Source organism: Urtica dioica, chromosome 1, assembly GCF_054948205.1.
Source record: "Urtica dioica subsp. dioica isolate 48M chromosome 1, U.dioica_male_clone48M_v1_H2, whole genome shotgun sequence".
NCBI classification, from domain to species: domain Eukaryota; kingdom Viridiplantae; phylum Streptophyta; class Magnoliopsida; order Rosales; family Urticaceae; genus Urtica; species Urtica dioica.
Genome location: NC_142756.1, coordinates 4544251 through 4567020, shown reverse-complemented (window position 1 = coordinate 4567020; position 22770 = coordinate 4544251). Strand labels below are relative to the sequence as shown.

At 35.3% G+C, this 22770-nt stretch overlaps 4 protein-coding genes across 5 annotated transcripts; 2 read left to right on the top strand and 2 right to left on the bottom strand.

Annotated features, from left to right (window-relative positions):
- Nucleotides 1-389: 389 nt before the first annotated feature.
- On the top strand, nucleotides 390-4745 carry LOC149406595 (zinc finger CCCH domain-containing protein 3-like). Of its 2 annotated transcripts, none has more exons than XM_089607716.1 (7): nucleotides 390-757; nucleotides 1552-1665; nucleotides 1799-1852; nucleotides 2437-2553; nucleotides 2634-2894; nucleotides 3746-3988; nucleotides 4086-4745. In XM_089607716.1, the coding sequence occupies exons 1-7, from the start codon at nucleotides 722-724 to the stop codon at nucleotides 4422-4424; spliced, it is 1164 nt and encodes a 387-aa protein (XP_089463842.1). In that variant the 5' UTR covers nucleotides 390-721; the 3' UTR covers nucleotides 4425-4745. The 2 variants fall into 2 exon arrangements, with proteins under 2 accessions (XP_089463842.1, XP_089463836.1); XM_089607710.1 differs by having other exon boundaries at nucleotides 1496-1665.
- Nucleotides 4746-7337: 2592 nt separating this feature from the next.
- On the top strand, nucleotides 7338-8756 carry LOC149406594 (ethylene-responsive transcription factor 3-like). Its single transcript, XM_089607704.1, has one exon. The coding sequence runs from the start codon at nucleotides 7714-7716 to the stop codon at nucleotides 8341-8343; it is 630 nt and encodes a 209-aa protein (XP_089463830.1). The 5' UTR covers nucleotides 7338-7713; the 3' UTR covers nucleotides 8344-8756.
- A 3548-nt stretch (nucleotides 8757-12304) lies between these two features.
- Nucleotides 12305-16632, bottom strand: LOC149406593 (Actin binding Calponin homology (CH) domain-containing protein). The gene is made up of 14 exons (XM_089607700.1): nucleotides 16373-16632; nucleotides 15932-16054; nucleotides 15652-15822; nucleotides 15307-15545; nucleotides 15016-15187; nucleotides 14808-14915; nucleotides 14609-14725; nucleotides 14277-14488; nucleotides 14041-14196; nucleotides 13735-13934; nucleotides 13483-13649; nucleotides 13282-13378; nucleotides 13084-13175; nucleotides 12305-12945 (listed from the first exon to the last, which is right to left on the bottom strand). Exons 2-14 carry the CDS (start codon nucleotides 16016-16018, stop codon nucleotides 12628-12630), a joined length of 2136 nt encoding a protein of 711 aa, XP_089463826.1. The 5' UTR covers nucleotides 16019-16054; nucleotides 16373-16632; the 3' UTR covers nucleotides 12305-12627.
- Nucleotides 16633-19923: 3291 nt separating this feature from the next.
- Nucleotides 19924-21479, bottom strand: FLA7 (FASCICLIN-like arabinoogalactan 7). The gene is made up of 2 exons (XM_089607697.1): nucleotides 21242-21479; nucleotides 19924-20990 (listed from the first exon to the last, which is right to left on the bottom strand). Exon 2 carries the CDS (start codon nucleotides 20970-20972, stop codon nucleotides 20193-20195), a length of 780 nt encoding a protein of 259 aa, XP_089463823.1. The 5' UTR covers nucleotides 20973-20990; nucleotides 21242-21479; the 3' UTR covers nucleotides 19924-20192.
- Nucleotides 21480-22770: the final 1291 nt, after the last annotated feature.

Below are 22770 nucleotides of genomic sequence, written 5' to 3'. Positions count from 1 at the left end.
TGGTGGTAAGAGAAAAGAAAAAAAAGCTGATACTATTATTATTAAAAGGCTAAAATAATAAATGGAAAAACAAAAAGAGAGAAGAAGAAGAAAAAGAGGTCATTTAATTCACTGTCCAACGCAAGCAAAGCTTATAATCCCGCCACGTGGAGGATATTTTGGTAATTTCGATGGACAAATAATTTATTATTCGTACACGAGTGCAAGAAAACTTAAACATATTCTTGGGTTCACATTCGAAAGCTTTCCCAAAACAACTCCCCAAAGCGGAAGAAAAAAAATAAAAATAAAAATAAAAAAACGAAGAGAAAAAAATATCACAAAAATATGAAAACAGTGGTTTTTTTTTTTTAAATTTTTTTAATTTTTGCGTTTTTCACATTTGCTTTGTCCATCCAGAATATTATCTTTCTCTGTGATTGTTCCATTTTTTCCCCCTGATATTATTTTCTATTTACTTTTTTTCCCTTCAGTTTTCATATCCTTTGTTCTCTGATCACACCCTTTATTGGGGTTATTTTCTCTTCTTCTCTGAGAGTGAGAGAGAGAGAGAGAGAAGAGAGAGTTTGGCTCTGATTCGCTTGAGAGATTCTGAGAACTTTTCCGGGGCTCGATTGTTTTGAGAGCGAAAATCAGAAATAAGAAAAATAAGAAAAATAAATTAAAAAAAGAGAGGTGTCATTTGCACTACCGATGCCAGATACACGGCAGAGTCAGAGAAATGCCGTTCCGAATCAATCCGATGGCAATATTGAAGGTGACATCTTTTTCTCGTGTACGCTTTTTTGCGTTTGGAGATCTGATCATGGCTTTTCGTTTTCATTATATGATTGTTGTTTTGCTCTCGTATCGTATTTGGTGGTGGTGATCATGGCGTTTTCGTCTCAGCTCTTTTTTCTTTTTTTTTTTTCTTTTTCTGTCTCAGAACTGCAATGCGTGCGTGTTTTCCTGTTTGAAAATCAATGAATTCCGTGAAATTTGCCTCTTTTTTTTTCTTTTTTTTTTTTGGTTTGTGCTCGTGTTTCGTGTGATTACGCTATCTATCTGTGTTCTTCGGTTTTGAGGCCGTTTAATTTGGTGTTAAGATGCAATGTATATACCAAGGATTGTGAGAAAGGAAAAACAAATATTTTTATTTTTATTTTTTTGGGTACGTTTTGTGGGTTATCAGGTGTTTGAAGATCATTCACTTGATCCTCACTGACACGTTACCTTTTAGATTTTGAGCATTTTATATGTATCAATGGTTTAGTATTTTATTGCCTTTGTTGTTTTTCCTAGGTCAGAGTATTTTTTGGTACCTGAGGAAATCATCAAACCCTTTGTTTCTGGAATCTGAATATATGTGCTTGAAGTGGTTGATTGAGGCTATGTACATCATTACACAAGGACTCTGATCCTAAGCTTTTTTGTAATCTGTGTTCTTCATGTAAATATATATATATATATATATATATATATATATATATATATATATATATAAATATATTTGCAGACGCAATCTGGCGGTTGAAAATCAATGATAACCACGATGGTGGTGGATTGGCTCAGGCAAATGCATTACCCGATCGCCCGGGCGAGCCGGACTGTATTTATTATTTGCGGACCGGTCTCTGTGGATATGGAAATAATTGCCGTTTCAATCACCCTGCTTATGCTCCTCCGGTAACTAGACCTCATGTCCTTGAGAGCCTCATATCGTGTTTTTGTATTGCAATTTATCGTTTTTTTATTATTCAGTTTTTTCTTTTTATATTCCTTAGTTATTGAATATTTCGGGACTTTGTTTGTTATGCAGGTTACTCAGTACAACTGCGATCTTCCTGAAAGAGCTGGACAGCCCGACTGTGGGGTAAGGGGTTTTTTTTTTTTTTTTTTTTTCCATTCTTTGCGGTTTAGGAAACAGCTTGCGAATAATCAATGTGCCTTTAAATATATAGCGAAACGTCATAATTTAGTTGCAATTCATTTACGAGCAAAGCAACACTTGTCTATGGGCACCTGATTTCAGCAAGACTCTTACGAGTTTTGTATCAGATCTCTGCAATTCATGTCATTTGTTACGCAAGCAATGCGTAATACAAGGAAACGCGATGGTATATTTGATTCCTTCTTTGACTTCTGCGGTTTGCCATTATTCGACCGTTTCGTTTCGGCATAGTATCTTGCATCTTTTACTGGAATGTTAGCAAAACAAATATCCACTTGTCTTTTTCGGTGAATTTAAGATTCAAAAACACGTCTTTCATGTTTACTACAACACGTATCCGGTCATCAATTAATTTCTTTGGTTATAATTTGTCGTGTTGCTGTCTTCCGTTGATGGTTCCATATAAGATGTAGCTTCGTAATTGAGTTTTCGGGCTTTAATAAATTATTGTTATCGAGTTACATGATGATTTGCCTTGCAAAAAAAAAAAAAAAATCCCGGTGCAGTATTTTCTGAAGACAGGGACTTGCAAATACGGATCGACCTGTAAATTCCATCATCCGAGAGACAGGCGCGGAGCCGGCCCGGTTTCCTACAACGTCCTTGGCCTCCCGATGCGCCAGGTCACAATCCGATAATATAACACTGATATTATTTTGATTCCTGATTTGAGAATAATAGTAACAATGATATTCGATTTCAGGAGGAAAAGCCGTGCCCGTATTACATGCGAACCGGGGAATGCAAGTTTGGGCCGGCGTGCAAGTTCCACCACCCGCAGCCGGCGTCGGCGATGGCTCCGCCGCCGCCTCCGGGCAGCGTTCTGCCGTACTCCGGCGGAATTCCGGCGTGGTCGTTCCCGAGAGGGCCTTACATGGCGGCCCCGCCGCCTCAGTCTTACATTCCCGTCGTGGTTCCTCCTTCTCAAGGGATCATCTCTGCTGCCGCCTGGAACACTTATGTGGTTAGTATCTTGTTAGTCAGAAAATTTTATGTGGATGCGTTTTTATTTATCCAAAAAAAAAAAAAAATCATGTCTTTGATGTCATGGCCCAATTACAATTCGTTACTAACCTTTAGTGGTAAGGGCGATTCTTGGGACCTTATCAGTCCCCGGTGGGCCGGGACGGAACAATTAGGGCTACTGGGGTTGATAATGCCAGGGTATTTTGGATTTAGTCGGGTTTAATTTGGACACCGTGGTTATATATATATATATATATATATATATATATATATATATATATATATATATAAAGTTATATATTCGTTACTTGCTCTAGGTTTAGAAGTTGTGAGGCGCTATGGTACTTTTTTCAAAAAATTAGGTAAACAGTCAACTAAAAAATATCTTTAATCGAGCTAGGTATTAATTTTCTTTAAGCATTAGTTTATTTATTTCTGGTTTAGCTTGTGTTTTACTTATAAACAAGCTTGTTAAGGCCATCTTATCTTTGTTTAGTGGAGTGGAAAGATGTGGAATGGATCATTATAATTCGTGCATTTGGTATAATTGTCACATATGAATAGAGATGATTTGGCGGGATCAGAAATTCATAAATCCCACCATTTTTACATACTTTAAATTTTGTGGGATGCATATAGAGAAGAAAAAAAAAATAGTTAACACTGACAAATTTATCATTATAATTGTTAAAGTTCTTTTTTACTATTATAACCAAAAATATTAATAAAGCAGTGTCAAACTGTAAATATGGCTATTTACCTAATGGATCCTTCATTTTTTAGTTTTTACTTTATTTATTTATTTATTTATTTTTTTTAGTAATGACTTGTGTGTTCTTTTGTCGTCAGGGAAACATGACTGTTTCGTCCCCTGGTATTCTCGGGCCTAATCTTGCTTACAAGAGCCCGGGAGAGTTGGGCTCCGGGGTCCAAATGCAATTGTCGTCAAACTCGACCCAAATTCTTCCGGTGCGACCCGATCAACCTGAGTGCCGCTACTTCATGAACACCGGGACGTGCAAATACGGGACCGATTGCAAGTATAATCACCCGAGAGAAAGGATCAACCAGGTTGTGCTTCCCTCGAGGCCCGTAAGTAACGCCTAGCTCTCGTTATTTTGTTTGTTATCATTATTATTTTTGACGTCACTGACGAGTAAAGAAATCTTTTCTCGGCTATATTATTCAGGGGGAGGCTATTTGCTCATACTACAGCACATCTGGGGTCTGCAAATACGGCCCGACATGCAAGTTCGATCACCCTCCGATCGCCAACTACGGTGTGACCCTTCCTGCTATGTTCGATTCGGCAATTTTAAATTACCAAAGAGAGTTCAGCGCTGTGCCTCTAGTGCCCGATATTCCTTACCCGATGCCATCAAAATCTTTTGATGCGACCCATAACAAACCCTTTAACAACATGAACCAGAATTTGGAGACGAAGCTCGCGGAAGACTTGACCAAGCTGTCCGATTCGGTGGCACACTCGCCGCCTTCCTCTGAAATTTCGGAAGATCAATCTGGGTGAAGAGCTTTTTTTTTTTTTTTTAATGTCCTTTTTGGATTAGTCTCTTCGAAAGGAACATGTTTTTTTCACCTTCCATCCCCCGTTTTGTTTTTCGCCTGCGATTCTGATGAGTGACTAGGTTTGTTTGTGAAATCGGTTTGATGATCAAAGCCTTTGGGGTGATGGGTAGGCATTTTTTTGAGGTGAATAATACGCAGGTGAAAAAAAATAGAATTGTAAGATCCTGGTGTCTCTGACTTATTTAATTTCTGGGATGTTTTCTTATCTTTTTTTTCTCTCTTTTAATAGTTAAATTACAGGAAGATATATTTGGATATTTAAGTTTTTAAGTCCTTGCCCTTTATTATATCTGATTAACCGATATTTTTTTGTAACAATCGCATACAAATTCAGACACTTTAAAAAAAAAATCATGCATTTGAGCGTGGTATTGTTTCGTGGAAAATTAGTTCTAAAACTTCAGAACTTTTTTCAAAGCGTTATATTAACTTTACTTTACTAAAAAAATCGTTGCTATAAACCTAATCTCTTGAATCATACTGGTTCTATTTTCTACTGGATCTAAATCTAATGCATAATTAATCCACTTGTCATAGATTTACAAATTGCCGTTTTGTCTTTCTAGTTATTTACGACCTCATAACTTAAGAAACGGGTTACAACTTATTATAAAAAATAAAAAAGGTTCCTTACATATAGCTAACATATCACATTGATTGATTTAGTCAATGAAATTATTCACTGATAATTATCAGACTCGGTTTACATCTACGCTAACATGAGGATCATATATTTTGCATTTAAGCAATCTCCTTCATGAATTTACATATATGCGAGAGCTCATAACTCCCACATGATTAGGTTGGAAATGATACTAAAAATTTAAAAAAATATTTGACATAACAATGTATGGTGAGAAAATAAACAAGTTTCTTTTTTCTCAAACTACATGTAAGAAATCTAAGTAATGAACATGATAAAATCTAAAGCAATAACAAACAATTATACCAACCTCTTGTAGCGTGCTTAAACTTCATAGAAATTTTAGGGTTTTGATCTCTAATGTCTCGCCAAGATCTACCATAAAAAAAAGTTACAAATAAACTCAAAGAATGTGTCTAGGATTTGCGTGTGAGTGAAACTAGAATGAACCTGTCTAGGACAAAGACAGATTAATCATAAACACCACAAACATAATGAATAAGAATGAATGTTTCAATTTTATTGATTTATAAATTCATCAAAACATAAAGATGCCTTAAAAGATCACTTAGAACCTTGGGTTTATTTATTTATTTTTTTGAAGTTAAATGAAGATGAGAAGTGATAAGAAACTATGTATTCATATATAGCATATTTGAGACTTCAAACATTTCAAGAGTTTTTGTTTCAGTCTTAAAAGATCACAATTCTTATTCAACATCTCCTTTTAAGAAATCTAGAAAGAATTCTAGAGTCACACCTCTTATGCCGCGTGACTAGATATCAATATTTCTCTCAACAGTCATCATTGCGAATCAATTGTCCATTTGATTATTGGATTGTGAGATATCTCTTTTAAACTAACTTAGAAAAGATGTCAAGCAAATCTACTTGACTCTTCATTTGTTGTGAGTTGTTTCATACATTAGACTAAAAATCACAAATACATACTTATAGAAGAATGAATGTTATCTAAGGATATCTATATCAGATTGATTACATTATGAGTTCATTCCACATTTCATTTGTTGTGATCGATTATTCAGAATTTAGACTAATATATCATAAACACATACTCGAGATAAGCGTGAACAACTGTTTTGTAAAATGCATGTGATGAAAGTGAACTTAATTAATGAAAAGGTCCATAAATAGACGATATCATTAACTGGTTTAGATTATGTGGGACCACTAATTTCAAAGGGAATATGAATGAAATGATTTGTTGACGAGCAAGGAGGTCGATCTTGTGAACCGTGAGGTGATATCGAACATATATATATATAATATATATATATATGTATATATATATATATATATATATATATGTATAAATCTCCCACTTCTACTTCTAGATTGGTTGTCTTCGATTTGGTTCTACTTTTAATTTTTTTCATGACACTTTCTTTCTATTTTATGGTGTATGTATTTTGTTTCAACTTGAATATGCATTTGTAGACTGCTAAATCTGAAATCAAAGCAAAGTGTATTACTCTTAGATCATGGGCATATTGCTATGTTTTGATCCGAATATTTACAGTCTCGACTATGAACTTGTCTAACAAAATAAGTTTATTTGTAAAATTTTGTTAGAATCAAGTGTGTGTTCAAGACATAAACTTGATTATTAGGTATTTCTCGCAAAGGATCGAATTAATTATTTTATTAGTAACAGCTATGTTCCATTTTTATGAGTACGAATTTGATTGTTCCCTGCACAAGTATAATTTTAATTTTTAGTTATTTAGTCGACACATCGATTTTTGTACATCGAATTAATTATTTTACTTGTAGGAGGAGTTGTGTTCCTTGACAACTTCCGAGCAAGTTAATATTTACTACTGAATAATGGCACACACCGTAAACAAAGGTTTGATTCTCTTCTTAATTAATAATTTGTATTTTAAAAAAATAAAAAATAAAAATAGAATCTGTAAAAATGATGTTCTTTTGATGGTGCGCTATCGAGGATATACTTCATTATTGCATTTTTTTTTATGTACATTTATTTTTATTTTTAAGGGAGGTATTTCATTATTTTTAAACATCGCTAAATTATGTCGTAAGATTTATTCACATATTATTGCATTGGCTCGTTTCACGTTTGTGACGTTTTTACAAGGATATACTTCATCTTTATTTTAATTTTTTTTTTTTTTTTCCAAATGGTTCCAGCATTTTTAATTATTTATAAGAGGAAATGGCAATACCGTAATTTGATAAACGTTCCCATTCGTTTTTGGGGACTGCAAATTGAAAAGCTTAATAAGAAATGAATCCGGGTTTTCCTTCTATCAATCGGAGAGAGAGAAACGAAAGGAAAAGAAAACCAAATCGCCGTGAAATTTTCAGGCTATGGAAGATTAGCGATCTCTCTTAGAGGTGGTAGTTTTCGAGATATTTTTTTCACCCTTTTCAATCTCAATCTCAATCTAACTATCAACCTCTCTTCCTGCAAATCTACCATAAAAAAAAAAAAAAAAAAAAAAAAAATCCTAGGTCGTTCCTTTTTTTTTTCTTCCTCGTTTGGCCTTTCCGGCGCAGAAGATCTTCCTATTTTTTTTTCAGGTTCCGATCTTCAAACCCCATGCGGCGAGGAGGCAGAGCCGTTATCGATCTATCGCCCAACGCGGTCGCCGGAGAAGAAGAACTGCCTACGAAGGAAGTCCGGTTCAGAGGCGTACGGAAGAGACCCTGGGGCCGATACGCGGCGGAGATCAGAGACCCGTGGAAGAAGGCACGCGTGTGGCTCGGCACCTTCGACTCCGCCGAGGACGCCGCCCGAGCCTACGACGCCGCCGCCGTCTCTCTCCGGGGACCCAAGGCCAAGACCAATTTTCCGATCCCTAACCCTAACCCTAACCCTAACTTTAGCCATGCTCTCGTCGAAGATGTCCACAGGAAAGACGCTGTTCAGGCTTCGAGCAGCCTCAGCAGCACCGTCGAGTCCTTTAGTGGGCCCAGAGTCTCGGCCCAGGCCCAATCGCGACCCGCCAGGCCCGTGAAGCCGGTCTTCCCGCCGGAGGATTGTCGCAGCGACTGCGATTCGTCCTCGTCCGTGGTAGTCGACGACGACGACAGTGACGACTGCGTTATGACGTCGTCGTTTCGGAGAGTGTTGCCGTTCGATCTGAATCTCCCTCCGCCGATGGACGGCTCAGATTCGTTCTTCGGAGGCGATGACGATGAGCTTAAAGCAACTGCTCTGTGTCTCTGATGATTGATTTGTTGTACGCTTCGATCACTATAATTATTGTTGGTGGTATTTTAGTCTTCTCTTTTATTTTTTTCGGGAGAAAATTTACCAGAAAAGAAATTGGGGAAAAAATTTGAGGATTTGCTTCTTCTTTTTTTTTTTTTTTTTTTTTTTTTTTCATTTTTCCTTTTTTTTCCCCCAAAATATTGAAGCTTGTTAGATTTTACCATGTTGTATGTAGCATAGCTTTTTTTTTTTTTTTTTTTTTTTTTTTTTTTTTCCTATATCCCATTTCATCATGGGCATTTGGATATTGTTCTCTGTATTGTTGAGATAAGCTAATAGATCTTACTACAAATTCTGATCTGGGTACTTTTTTTTCCCTTTGGCTTATTATCATTTGTGTACAAAACAAACATATCTTGTTTCAGGCAACGATAGATCTGATAATTCAACATATGCTTTGTTGTTTGTTCATTTCCTTTCTTCTGTTTTGGTTGTGCAATGCATGTCATAAGTCATAACACATAAAGCTATTTGCTTTGTTGGGAATTTTGCAAGTATTAAATTTGTCGTTGTTATGGATTGGTGGGTATTGGGATAGAAATGACTTTTTTCTTCTTCTTCTTTGAGATAAGAGCAATGTGTCATTATTAGTGGTGGTGAGGTGAGTTATGGGCATATATTCAAGCGCATAAAATCTCAAAACAATGAATGTGGAAATTCAAGATGTGGTTTTGGGGGAAGAACTTCAGGCTGTGTTGAGAAACCACACAGGTCGTAATTTTTTAAATTGATTTTTATTTATTTAATTTATTTTAGAACCATTTATTGCTCACATGTGATGTGCCAGATTCTTGGTATGGAATGCTAAATAATGCCCAGAGAGCACCAGTTCCTTGTAGTCTCACTCTTTCCTCTCATAAAATGGATTCTTTTATAAGTTTAACTGAGCACAAAAATTCCCTCTAATTTTTTTATTTGTTTTTTTAAGGGCTTATATTATTACCTGGGTTTATATGCTATAGTAGACTCAAGCTGGTTATTCGAATGGAACGCAATTTCTGTATTAAAAAAACCTAAATATGCTTAAAAACAAACTGATAATAATTGTAAGAATTCTCATGCGTTCACATTTTGGCAACTTGGTGGTGTTTGCAAGGCTAATTGCGTTTTCTTGTCAGTTGTCATAACATTTTTTTACAGGGGTTAAATTTTTTTTTTTTTTTGGTCAGTTGTTAATCTCAGATGATATTTGGTCTAAACTCTCAATGGAGTAATTTGAAATCAATTAAGCATTAGTCAGGAGTGAGGACTTGGCCGAGTTTGACAACCAACAACAGACACTGTTGGTCGAATCTCCAATTTAGGGTTGGTTGAAAGACTGTCTTTTTGGTTGCTCGGATATTTTTGGACCCTATTTTTGGACCGTTCAAAGCTATACCAAATTGAAATGTGCGAAAACATAGCTTAAGAGATTGCTAGTTAGTATAGTATATTAGTAATCGCACAAAAATTTCTAGTTATGTTTAGGTCATCTCTCTCAACTGTTGTTTTATTCCTCATTTGTACTTGAGATCCTACTAAAAATATATCCCGAAAATAAAATACATTGATTTGCAATTGGCGGTTTCAGAAATTAAATAGATGTTGATTTGGATTCGCATATCTGGGTTGATAGGGTCAATAAATTATTGGACTTAAAAAAAAATCTGAAGACATGCTTTGATGATCAATTGGTCCCATGGATTCGGTTTTGTGTGGGAAGTATTCTTCTATTCCCTTAATTATTGTGCTTTGGGTGGCGATAATTATCTTCAAAATGACTGACGTGGCCTTTAGCTAATCATATTTGTGCGAAAGAGATATATATATATATATATATATATATATATATATATATATATATATATATTCTTTCTTGCTTTTCCCCAAGTGGAAGTCCATTAATGACAACTCGATGTTGTTTGATGATAGATATGGTTTATGTTTTAGTTAATGCTTTGCTCTAATGATTTAAGTTGAAATTTTTATTCTTAACATTACTAGAGTGCCTCTGAATAATCCTACATATACTTAAATGAAAAAGACCACATTACTCTTTCTTATTAATTTAACTACAAGAGAGCCAAATCTGATACCAAAAGTATTTCTCCTCTTAGGTATTCTCTACCTTTCTATCTTTAAATTTAGAAATTTAAAAATCTCATTCTTGTAAATTTAGAAATTCTAATTTGAGATCTTAAAGTTCTGTTAAAATATAATAGGTATGTTTAGTATGTTTAACTATTCGTTCATAGATTTTAAATATTATTTTTTTATTTCGGAAAAATATTGCATGATCTTCCTAAAAATAATCTTTTAAGTTTGTACGAAAACAAAAAAATTCAACCTTTTGTTTGAATTTTTTACTAATTAATTAGGTTTTAGACCAATTCTCTATATTTTGACGAATGTTTAGGTTTACTAGGAATTTCGACCTATTTAAATCAGTTACAAACAATTCTTTATATATATATATATATATATATATATATATATATATTTACCGTGTAAGATATTAACCAATTTATAAATATTTTGACAAATATTTGTTAGCTAAAAAAATTATCACGCATCCAAAGAAGAAGAGCAACAGAGGAAGACCGAAGATAAAACAAGGAGAGTAATTGTGATCATAATATGAACGCACATATTGTTTGAATGTAATTTTATATTGTATCGGGACTTTCGTTTGTTTTCCTTATTGTGTATGTTTAACTTTATTTCGAGATATTTGTACGTGTTTGCATGTGGCTACTTGATTTTGAGTTTTTCCTTTGCTTTTTCTAAACTCTTGAACGTCATTATTAATCTGGGTAGACCTCATCCCGGATATTGGAAGAAAACGGAAATATCATTTATGTTAATGTGCCTTTCATGATTTAACGGAATTGTTATTTTCATTAGGCAATTTTACCTTCCGGATGTTAACAGAAATGGTATTTTCAATAGGAATAATGAAAATAGAAATTTCCGATAATGATAAAGCAAAACGTTTTTTAGCCTTGATTCAGTATGGTTGATTGATCCAAGGGTTCATATTAAAAAAAATCAAAGATTCGGAAAGTGTTGGAAATCACCTGATCCACTCTCACTTCCGACAGGTGTCGAAAATCACCTTGCTAATTTCCGTGGCTCACGAAATCGACACTTCCGTAAAACGCAAATGGTGACACGGAATCGTTAATGCCGTTATGTACCGTTTTGTAGAGCAAGTCGCATGAGTCAACGGAGTTGAGTGTTTTTTTTTCTCTCTTTCATAGTAGAGTCGTCTTGTTCATCTCCATTCTAATGCAAAAAATTCAATTAAAAAAACTTTTTTTTATTAGAAATAAAAAATTCTAAATCACTCATGTTTTGCATTTTCTATTAACTTAATCTCCTAAAGTTCCTAACTACAAAAGATGTAATTAATACATTTTTCTAGAAAATATTTTATTTATTATCTTTATATTTCAAAAAAATGCTATTTTAGCTATTTTATTTTAAGAAAGGTATATATAATGATATATGATTTGTTTCATTAAAAGAGGAGGTCTTAACTCTGATCCGAAGGGTATACTGCATATTGACCCCTTCGTTTGTTTCTTATACATGCATGCCTCTGCTGAGCATTCCATTAAAACCCCGACAATTATAGGGTTTTTATTTATTTATTTAAACATTTTTACTTTCTGTCCAATGTCGGACAGCTATACATATTGTTTCATCATGTGATGGATTTACTAACTTGGACCGAAGTGATTGTCGCATTTTTCTAGTGTTTCATCAATGTTGAAACCGTTCCATTTGAATTATAATGGCGAGACTTTACCATTTAACATCACACAGATTTTGCAATCACTGAAGATAAATGCCGAGTATTCAAAACAAAAATAAAAAGATAAATGTTGATATTTGGTATGATTGCACCAACTAAGAGTCATGATAAAAAAATATAATAATAAATAAGGAGTATACATGGATTAATACACGCCAAGCATTGCCATCTTGGACGAACCAATCACTCATACTTGAAATGAATTTGTATATATATATATTTTTTTTTTTAAAAGAATGCAGTTTCCTTTGTAAAAGAATACGCCTATGTGAACAAATCTATTCAAAATTTACATGAGTTTCTTCTTCTGTGGTTCGGCAAGAATATTATGTATGAGAAAAAAAAAACCTCCTTATGCTCAAGTAGACCAAGAACAACCAAAAGACTTCTAACTCGACGAAAACAAACCCAAGAAAAAAAAGTATAGTTTCCGTCTTCAATCATTAGTTATCCTGACTTTCTATTCCGTCGGAACTGAGAGAGACTTCATTTTCTCCTAATTCGGAGGACTGATCTCCGTTTCCAATCTGTGGAGCATCATCACCGATGGCTAAGTTGGAGACTTCGTCGGATAAAATTACTGCATCGGTTACGGTGGTAACCGGTGACGTGGCATCGGGAGTGTCGGATAAAAGTGCTGCATCATCGGTTACTGTGGTAACTGGTGACGTGGCATCAGGACTGGTGGTCTCTTCCGCTCGTTGCTGAAGGCTCCAGTACATAATGCTCGCTGTCAATATCAGCATCATCTTCTGGTTTACCTGTCGTAAATGACATCACAGATACTAAAAATGTTACGTTTGGAACCCGGATTTCACTTCGGAAAAACAAAACAAAAAAACATTGATGAAAAAATCAAGTTTAAAACATTGTTGTGTTGTGCTAACAAATAGACTTACCTCTATGATGTCCTCGGGCAACAAGAAAATAGAGCAGCCGAGTTTTCGAGCAACACTAATAATATACGTCGCATTCATTTTCTTGTCTTCATCTACAAAAGTTTAACGTATAAAAAATAAAAAATAAAAAATAAATAAAAATAAAAACTTTTCTTTTATATCATAAAAAAGAAATCTTTCATAGTGTGGGAAGCTTACCAGTTTCTCCTTTGGTCACAACACTCCAGTTCACTACCCTTGGCTCGACTGCACAGAGAAGCTCGAGGAAGAAAATCCCACTTGAAAGGTTTTTATCCTAAAACGACCATTGTTATACAAATATTATTATTTATTAAATAATATGTAGCCAAAGTGATTTACATACAGAGTACAGACTACAGTTTTTATTTTATTTTTCACCTTGAAGCTTTGCATTCGAGAAGTTCTGTTCGCTTTCTTCACTTTGCCGTTCGCCCAATCGAGAATCTCGGCGTCGGTTATGTTTTTACCCTTCGTACCTTGAGAATGGGATCTCAAATTTTTCAAGAGTTGGAGCATCGTAAACCTCATCAACTGCCACAGATATGCTGAGGAAATACGACAAGACAATTCAAATGGAATCAAGTTAATTTATTTTCTTTTTGTGGAAAGAAATAAAGATAACAAACTCACCCAGTATGAGTTTCTTATTTCCCTGCACAATGTCATTCCCAGCTACATTGACTAGAGAGAGGTTCAACTCCTTCCCAATCTTTACAACTTGATTGCAATTCTCAACCTTTCTGAATGGCATTTTAATAGGCGGCTTTGTGGCCTGCTTCCAGTTCACCGAACCATGCGAAATTTTGTCCAAAACTTCTAGAAGAACCCATCTACAGTCACATGTCAATTAAGGGATCAAAATTTCAATCAAGATTCCACTAGGGTCATGACATTGACATGTAAAATGGGATGAAATTGAAAAAAAGTTATGTATACCCGTTTCGGACATCCTCAAAAACGTTGTTGACATAAGAGGCAGTTCCGAGACTGTTGATCCAGAGCCTAAAACATCTCTCTTCCCGAGAAGTTTGGGCATCATCAGTCATCACCTCGGCAAATGACATCTTCTCAGTGTCGACCGTCAACCCATTTCTGCCACACACCGAGACGTGTAAGAGTTTTTGAAATTCTCTCGTAAAGCTTTAGCAAGTCAATGTTCTATTTTTTCTCACCTGTGCTGGAATATTTGGGCTACAAATGCAAGATTAAGATTCGGTGAGCCCTCGACAATGTCTTTAGGAGTGAGGTATCTTTTGCAGTCCAATTTCTCTGCGTGCTCAAGAACCATATTTGCTCTCTCTGTTGGGTCTCTTTTATCCAACACTGCCGGGCCCGAGTGCTCAGGAGCAAGGGCATTAAGGAGGTACGCATAGGCCTGACCGTCCTGTACACATACGAGGTATTGTGGGTGATGAAAATTACGTGACACATATGCGAATAGAATACGCACGAGTCAAAATTTCATGAAGTGGTATTTCGATCAGCGTCGATTCTTCTTCTGTACCTTCACATCGGAGGAGAAGTTCGTGACCTGTTTCTCATACCCAGCCTTCTTGAGGTGAAAATTCATCCATTTTAGTAGAATCTTCTCGGGTGGCAAACTGATGAGTTCTTCCACGTCCTGCCACGATATGTTTCATTTCAATTATGGCTTACAAATAATATCCACCAAAAAAAAAAATTACTTATCAAGCTTCACATACATTGCTGTCATCCACCAATTCAACGAGCTGCGGAGTTTTCTTCAGATTGAGATCAGCCAACAGTTGAATCTTAATGATTTGAGAAATTAATCCAAGCAAGAGATGTGGCTGCAATATTAACACACCGAACCATATACATTATAGAAAATACTTATTTTGAGAGCATACATACGTACAGGAAAAAAAAGGTCCCAAATTAAACACTTACTCTTCCCTCAATCAAGTCTTGTGTGCCAATATTAACCACAGTGCAGCCAATAGCTTTCGCAGAGTTGAGGCACAGTGTGTGATTCTCATTCCTCTCCCATGGATTAAGAACAGCTTTAGTGTTGATTGCTCGCTCATCTATAGTCCCAGGAACAGCTACATTAATTAGCTTACTGCACCAATTAATCAACTATGACCATTAAAAAAATGATCATTTTTCCTCTTGGCTTGAAGAAGCAAAAGCAAAAACACCAATGGAATAGTGACCACAAAAAAGGAACCCAAATTTTACCAAAGAAGAACTCCGTCTTTCACGAGATCGAACAACGCGTTAGTCGACGGGTCTATCGGAAGATATTTCGCCATAAAAGGGTCTCCGGCGAGGTAAGTGTTGACATGAGAGACGTACGAAGCCTTCTCGGACTCGTTTATCGTGTGCTTTACGGTCGTCGTGGTCGCTTTGAGGAACGAAGACGAACTTCTCGAGCCGCCCGATTTCGCCGTTGCCGAGCCTTGCAAATTCAAATACGCCTGTGGATGATTTCACAAGTTGTACTAGTTGCTTAAACCCGAGGATACATATATAAATACAGTGTAAGAATCTCGAGCAAATGGTATGTTTTTTTTAGAGACATACCCTGAGGAATGACTCGAAATCGATTTCTTCGCTCATGTCCTTACAAGTCTCCTCGAAAACGGCGCTGATTTCTTGCTCGGTGAACATTTCAGTAAAGGCCTTCAGTTTAACGAACAGAGGTGGTAAATCCTCCATCTTCACACAGCCTGATTGAGTCCTCGCAGATAGAAACTAAAATAACAGCAAAGACCAAACACATCTTAATAAATGACAAACTTGAAAACGCTACTGATGATTAATAAAAAAAAATAAAAAAATAATGTGGAATAGAAATGCTTACTTTGGATTTGAGGGTTCGAAGCTCGACTTGAGTGAATTGGCTCTGAAGCCATTGATCAGAAACGATCACGCCAACAAACCCAGACATCTTCCAATGGTTTCGAACGGACAAGAAATGTTCGCTCTGATTCATGATCGACGATATATTTATTATTCGACGAAGATCAGACACTTTTTTTTTTTAATGTATAACGCAATTCATTTACTACAAATCCAAGGAACGATCTATTTTGAATATTTAAACACAAAGAAAAACGAAATCCGATTTCTTAAAACAAACAAGCGAATACGCGTGAATAATGAGTTTTGAAGATTGATTGACCCAAGCACAAGCAGTCAAAATCGAACAAATAACAATTCAGAACAACACGACAAACGAAGCAAGCCAAAGATGGAAGAAAGAAAGAAAGGGAAAAAAACATCCGAATACGTCTGGTCGTACCTTGTATGGATTCTGTAGTCAGAAAGTTGGGCTTTGAGATTGTGAAGACGATCAAGGCTTTTTTTGCACCAGCTTTCGTCCTTCTAGAGAGAGAGAGAGAGAGAGAGAGAGTTGTGTTGTGAGATTATGAAGAGAAAAGAGTGGTGGCAGAGATGGCCGAAGAGCCAGGGCCGAGAGAGAGTTTGTTATTTGCTTTTGGTTTTACATTTGTACTACAAAGCATTCATTCAGTTTTTGCGTGGGCAATGTTTATTTCACATCAACCCAAATCAATTCAGGACAATACATAAAAGCTAAATAAATAACTAAGACGATATTAATGTTATCAAATTTAATGTTATCAAATTCATTTACCCCTTGTCTTCGTTTGTGTTCTCCACGATTCAGAGACTGTTGTTTGTTTTTTCGTTTTTTAATAAATTACATATAGGGCGCGAATGAATAATGATAATTGGTTTACATATAAATATTACAGTCAACGTCAATGAAAAATCAATAAAAAAATATGTCTAGCATTGTTATCTATTTAAATGTATAATTTCGTCGTTGTAGTTAAACATAGAGTATGAACTCGAAATTTTTTAAAATCAAAAGTTAAACTTGACATTTCGCTAAAACACAAGATATATAATATATATGTGTCATTTTTCTTGATTTAAAATGATTTTTATATCATCTTATTTAGTTCGATTTGTTTAGAACGCTCTAAAACATTATGACAATCCAGTTTTATAATTTGAGGAGAAAATTACATAAATAGTACCCTTTTTTTAAGAACATAAATAGTATTTATAAGGTATAATATTTTCAAAATAATGGCTATTTTGAATCTTAAAAAAAATAGTTATTTGAGATAATTTTTCTTGTAAATGAAAGGTATACAAAATTAAATAGAGCACAATTTATTTTAAAAAGTTATGTGAAGAAAAAAAGCATTATGACATGCAATTTTCACAAATAATTCAACATAAAAAATCATATAAAAACATTAAATAAATCATAAAAAATAAAAATAAAAATAAAAAAGCCTTACTCTGCCTTGGTCCTCTCTTATCAAGTGAATGGGCTTAAGTCATTTACGCCCAACATTTGCTAGAGTTATGGACCTTTATCGAACAAAAAAGCTTTTAATGTGTCTCGTATATAAGCTTTTTACCAAAGCCTAACGTTTGTTGGGCAATGGGTACCTTCCCATGATATTACCACAATGTGGTGACCTGCTTGGGGGCTTCACAACGGGACAAAGCCTAATTGGGCTTGTATTGTTGTATTTTGTTTTTTAAGAAAATTCTACAGGTACATCGTTTTAAGATGGTTATTCTTTGAATACCTCGAATATTCAAATATTCTATCAGTACCTCGTTTTATTTTATTTCAGATGATTTTGCTGATATTTTTAATGAAATGTAAAAAACTAATAATAATTGAAATAAAATGTAAAATTAACAAAGATAAGTCTAATAAAACCGTAAACAACAAGAAAATAAGATAATTTCATAATGAAACGAGACATTCTCATAATAAAAAATGAGAAGTGAAGTAGAAAAAAGTTTTTATAACGAGGCGGTTCGAGTAATTTTCAATTTTTTTTCTTTATAGGACTCAATCTCCTCTTTATTTGTGAAATTATGTACATATCTCAAATGGATACGAAATTCCCTAAAATATATTTTTACTTAAAAATCATTTCTCTAATACCTCACAAATATCAATAAGATTAGACTTAAAATCTACTACATAAACCTTAACATTGTTTTGTTTTCGCAAATATTGTCTTTTATCATTGCCGAAGAGTCTTAAAAAGAATACGCGAGTATGAATACTTAAAGTAAGGTCATAATAGAAATCTGCATGTCGAGCCTATTTAGTAGGACCTCCCTCGGATATAGTATCCAAATTCCCTAACCACCCTTTTCATACTAAAAGCTTGGTTGTACGCTGTGAAGTTAAATCCGCATGTCGAGCCTATTTAGTAGTACCTCCCTCAGATTTTTCCTTGCCTTTAGCAGGGTGAACACCAATCGGTTAAACGTCTATGGACTTCCATTAATAAGTTCGCCTATAACCTAATGGTAGACAAAATAAATTTATGTTGGAGTTTTTCACATGCTTTCCTTTCCTCTGCCTCTATAGACATGTCATTTGACTTTGCATAGCCTGGAAATCGATATCTTTATATAATAGAAAAATGATCAACAAGACACCATCTTTCGTCGACCTCGTTATTGCTTGATACCATCTCACTTTGACTACGATCAAGTAAAGGACAACACAAAAAAAGAATGATCAGCCTTTACTCGAGACTTAGAAACTGATCAAAAAGGGACATGACACCGTAAAACAAGCTTTTTTTTTATCCCAATTTTATTTTATGGATTTCCATTTGATTGGAGTTAACATTACATAAAAAAAAAATTCGTAAATTTTAGTAATCTTTTCCATTTCATTGTATTTCCCACCCAACCACACCAAACATACCTTTAAAAAACAAGGATGTGTCTTTTAAGTTTTAAGTACGACTAGAATAGAGATCAAGTCAGAATCCTCTCATAGAAATACGAATGGACATTTGAACAAATAGATTTACAATTAATAAAGTCTTCTTGACGTCTAAAATTACTATTTTCCTAGAAGCATTCTTGAAGTCTACAAATACTATATTTAGCACATTTGTATCACGTTTTGCTCCGGTACGTATATCCTAACTTTAATATCATTTATTTTGGCTATATTTTTCAATTTCAGTTTGAAAAATTTGACAAATTTTATTTCATGTTGATTATTATGCAAGTTATATAATCTTTTGTGCACAGTGCAAACCTCAATTTGTAGCCTAATCCGCTAACAGGTAGTTTAGGTAGGTGAACACGTGGCAGAACATTGTATAATCGTGTTTAAAGTAAAAGATGTAACATGTAAGCTTTCAATGAAATTGATTACTCATAAGTTTTACTCCCTTTTTAACATTGTTGAATGAGAAAGTAAGACTAACACACTCATGTGGACTAATATTGCGTTTAATTTTATAATGACAAAGTGCTCTATAAAAGCAAATATTAAGATAGAATAATAAAGAAGACAGCGAAATCTTCCAAAAATAAGCAATCTCGTTTGGGAGAGTAGATCTCAATTCTTCAGCCAAAAGTCATCGAATGCCTCTACAAGTCTTAGAACTATTAATACACTTGAAACTTGAGCTTTAGTTAATAATTAATAAGACAACTAATCTCACAACCATTGCAATTACCAAATGAAGTTAGCATACTTAATGCCGGTTTTAGTTTTTTTTATATAATTAATATTCACGCCATTATAAGTATATAATTGTGTATAATTTACGAGCTTGTAATTGAAGTTTGAAACATACTTTTCAGATATATCACTAAATAAAGATACTAACATAAGCAAAGTTATACAACTTACCTTTTTTTTTTTTTTTTTTTTACAAGTTCTTACCAACTTATTCATTATTGTGTCTTTTTACACAAAACACATTCCTTTTGCCACTTTCACTTGACAAAAGAAAAATAAATAAATAATTGCAGACATAGTTGTATACTTGTATTACAGTACAAAAGAATTATTTCCGAAATGAAAAAAATAAATAAGTAAACATAGAAAAAGCACATCGTAGCGAAGAACAAATAAGAGCTCTCACATCACCAGATTCATACATAATCTCAAAGAAAGAGTAATCAAGAATAATCCCACAACATATGTCCACATCAAATTTTTTCTTTAAACTCAAAAACCAAAAAAAAAATATTAATAATAATTTAAAATAAAAATGAAAAAAAAAAGATTCAGTATCCTCTCAAATTCACAAAACCACCGCCAATGCCGCCGCCGCCGCAGCAGAGACGAGCAGGTGACTCAATCCGGCGGCGACCACCGGAGATCCGGACTTTCCAGGCGACGACTTAGCGGGAGAGCCAGCGGCGTCGGCGGCCGGAGAATCTGCGGCGGGAGATCCGGCGGCGTCGGCCTCCGGAGCCGGCGCCGGAGCGGGCATGGGAGGTAGGTCGGTGCCGAAGATGGCCTCCGGGAATAGGACTTTGTCGATCTGGTAGACGGCGCAGGGATCGGAGGAGTGGACGCTGCTGCTGATCTTGGTCCTGGTCCAGCCGGAGTCCACGTGGATGGTGCCGGAGCTGTCGGAGAAGTTGAGCGAGAAGAGTCCGCCGCCGGCCATGGTGTTCACCGGACTGCTCTGGCTCAGGTTTCCGAAGTCGGAGAAGGTGTAGAAGTGAGGCAGCGCGTGGAAGAGCAAGAGCTGCTTGAGCTGATCGGAGGTCAGATTCTTCAGCATATTCTTCTGCGACGAGAACGCCGAGTCCTTCGGGACGAAGATCGTCACTCCCTCCTCGGTGTCGTTGGCCTGGTTCTGTAGGGTTTCGATGACCTTCGTCGAGATTAGGTGGCCGAGGAACGTCTTGAACGGTCCGGCCACGCTGAGGAGCTCCGTGAGGTTCACGAACTCCTGCGCCGGCGCCGGAGCCGGCGTCGGAGTCAGCGACGGAGGCGGCGAGGTCTTCTGAGCTGACGACAGAGCGAGGATCGCCATTGAAACGACGACCAGCGCGAGCTTTCGTGATTCCATTTTTTTTCCTCCAAATTCCTAGACAAGACCCAAAGTTAGTAGGTTCTCTTTTTTCTTCGCCTTTTCAACGGGTTTTGGGATCTCAAATCACAATGTGGATATGTATAGAATAGATAGATCCAAATTCATGACCTAAGATCGGAGATGTGAAATAAACTGTAATGCCAAAGAATCAGATCTAGATCATGACAGTGAAACCCATTTGCATATCATACAATAAAAGAGAGAGAGAGAGAGAGAGAGAGAGAGAGAGAGAGAGAGAGACCAACCTCAGTGCAAAGAGGAACTGTGAGAGAAGAGAGAGATAATGTCTTAACTCTTAATGCAATAAAATGTATGGAAATGTAAGGTTGTTTATATATGCAAAAGGTGGTCTTATTAGTGAGAATGTGAGATGAAAGGAATAAACAAACAATACAATTAAAAGCTGGTGGTGTGGTGGTAAAATATAATTAATCGGAAGGAACGAAGCGAACGACTCTTTTTGTTTGATTTTCTTTTTGGAATAAAAGAGATCAATTGAGGTGTTGGGTGGGCTTTCTAAATCACTTTGCAACTTATTACTTTTAAATATGGCTTGTAGACCAACCTTGCACTCCACCCCATCATTATCAATGTATCTCCGTGATGCGTAATCCTTATTTTATCTTAAAAATTTCAAATGCTCATAATAGTCATAACATCATTTTTTTTCCCTCACAAATTGTCGGCGGGCTTGAATTTGGACCATTTTTTTTTTTAATAGAAAATCAGCTTATGAGAACATGGAGTATGTTATGAGAAATTTTTTTGAAGAAAATGGAGTATGATGGACTTGGAAGATGCATGACAAACACAAGAAAAGGCCAAGGTACCAACTCGGCGCAGATAAACACGACGCTTGGCTCGACTAAGGGATGCGATAAAAACTATGGTATCGAGCTTCGACATTAGATTTCGCAAAGACTCTACAATAGCTAATTTCGTTATACTTGGAACTCTTATCTATTTATATTTTTTATTAGCCCATTTATTAACATAGAAACAAAATCTTATATAATTGACAAACTATAACCTATTGGTATCAAGTCTTATTAAAACAATTACAAGCATTAAGCACGGAAATTCATAAGATTCCACATAACGTTTATAGCGTTTAATTAACCTAGATCATACATGTTGATTTTAACAAAGGCATGAATATTCATGACCTCTCGATCTCAAAACATCACAGATAACAATGCAAAGGTAGCTAATCAATATATAATAAAAAGGTATGACTAAAATCAAGAAAAAAAACATACGAAAATAGATAAATAAACCAGAGAATGATCTAATTTTACATTAATCCGGGCTACATCGTAGCTCAATAAAAACTTAATTTGGAATATGTAAATAAAAACAATAAACAAAGATAAAATTAAAGAGTTACGGGAAGGAGAATAGAATAATATAGTTGAAGGTGAAGAACAAGCTTCAAAGCTCTCAAAACCCAACCAAAACAAATAAAATAAGAGAAATATGAATTTTGTGAGGTCTAAATCTCATAATTAGACGTTAGATGGTGATTTTTGGACATACATAGACAATTGGATGGGATCTAAAGGTCTAAAACGCTTAAAATTGATCCTGGTCCCCGCGACGCACAATGGCAACGCGCAAGGTTTCGGACAGTACACGCACCAATTTGGATGGGACGTAATATCTTTTTACGATGTTTGAGTCTCATAAATAAATATACGTTAGAAAGCTAAGAGAAATCTCTATTCAATTCTTTATAGAATTCATCCAAAATATGCAATTATGAATCTAAAAAACA

Coding starts and splice junctions, on each gene's coding strand:
- LOC149406595 (XM_089607710.1), top strand. CDS start 694: ATGCCAGATACACGGCAGAGTCAGAGAAATGCCGTTCCGAATCAATCC. Junction 2,554..2,633: donor TTGGCCTCCCGATGCGCCAG/GTCACAATCCGA, acceptor ATTCGATTTCAG/GAGGAAAAGCCGTGCCCGTA. Junction 3,989..4,085: donor TTGTGCTTCCCTCGAGGCCC/GTAAGTAACGCC, acceptor TATATTATTCAG/GGGGAGGCTATTTGCTCATA.
- LOC149406594 (XM_089607704.1), top strand. CDS start 7,714: ATGCGGCGAGGAGGCAGAGCCGTTATCGATCTATCGCCCAACGCGGTC.
- LOC149406593 (XM_089607700.1), bottom strand. CDS start 16,018: ATGTCTGGGTTTGTTGGCGTGATCGTTTCTGATCAATGGCTTCAGAGC. Junction 13,935..14,040: donor TTTGAGGATGTCCGAAACGG/GTATACATAACT, acceptor ATGTGACTGTAG/ATGGGTTCTTCTAGAAGTTT. Junction 13,176..13,281: donor TGTGACCAAAGGAGAAACTG/GTAAGCTTCCCA, acceptor AAACTTTTGTAG/ATGAAGACAAGAAAATGAAT.
- FLA7 (XM_089607697.1), bottom strand. CDS start 20,972: ATGGAATCACGAAAGCTCGCGCTGGTCGTCGTTTCAATGGCGATCCTC.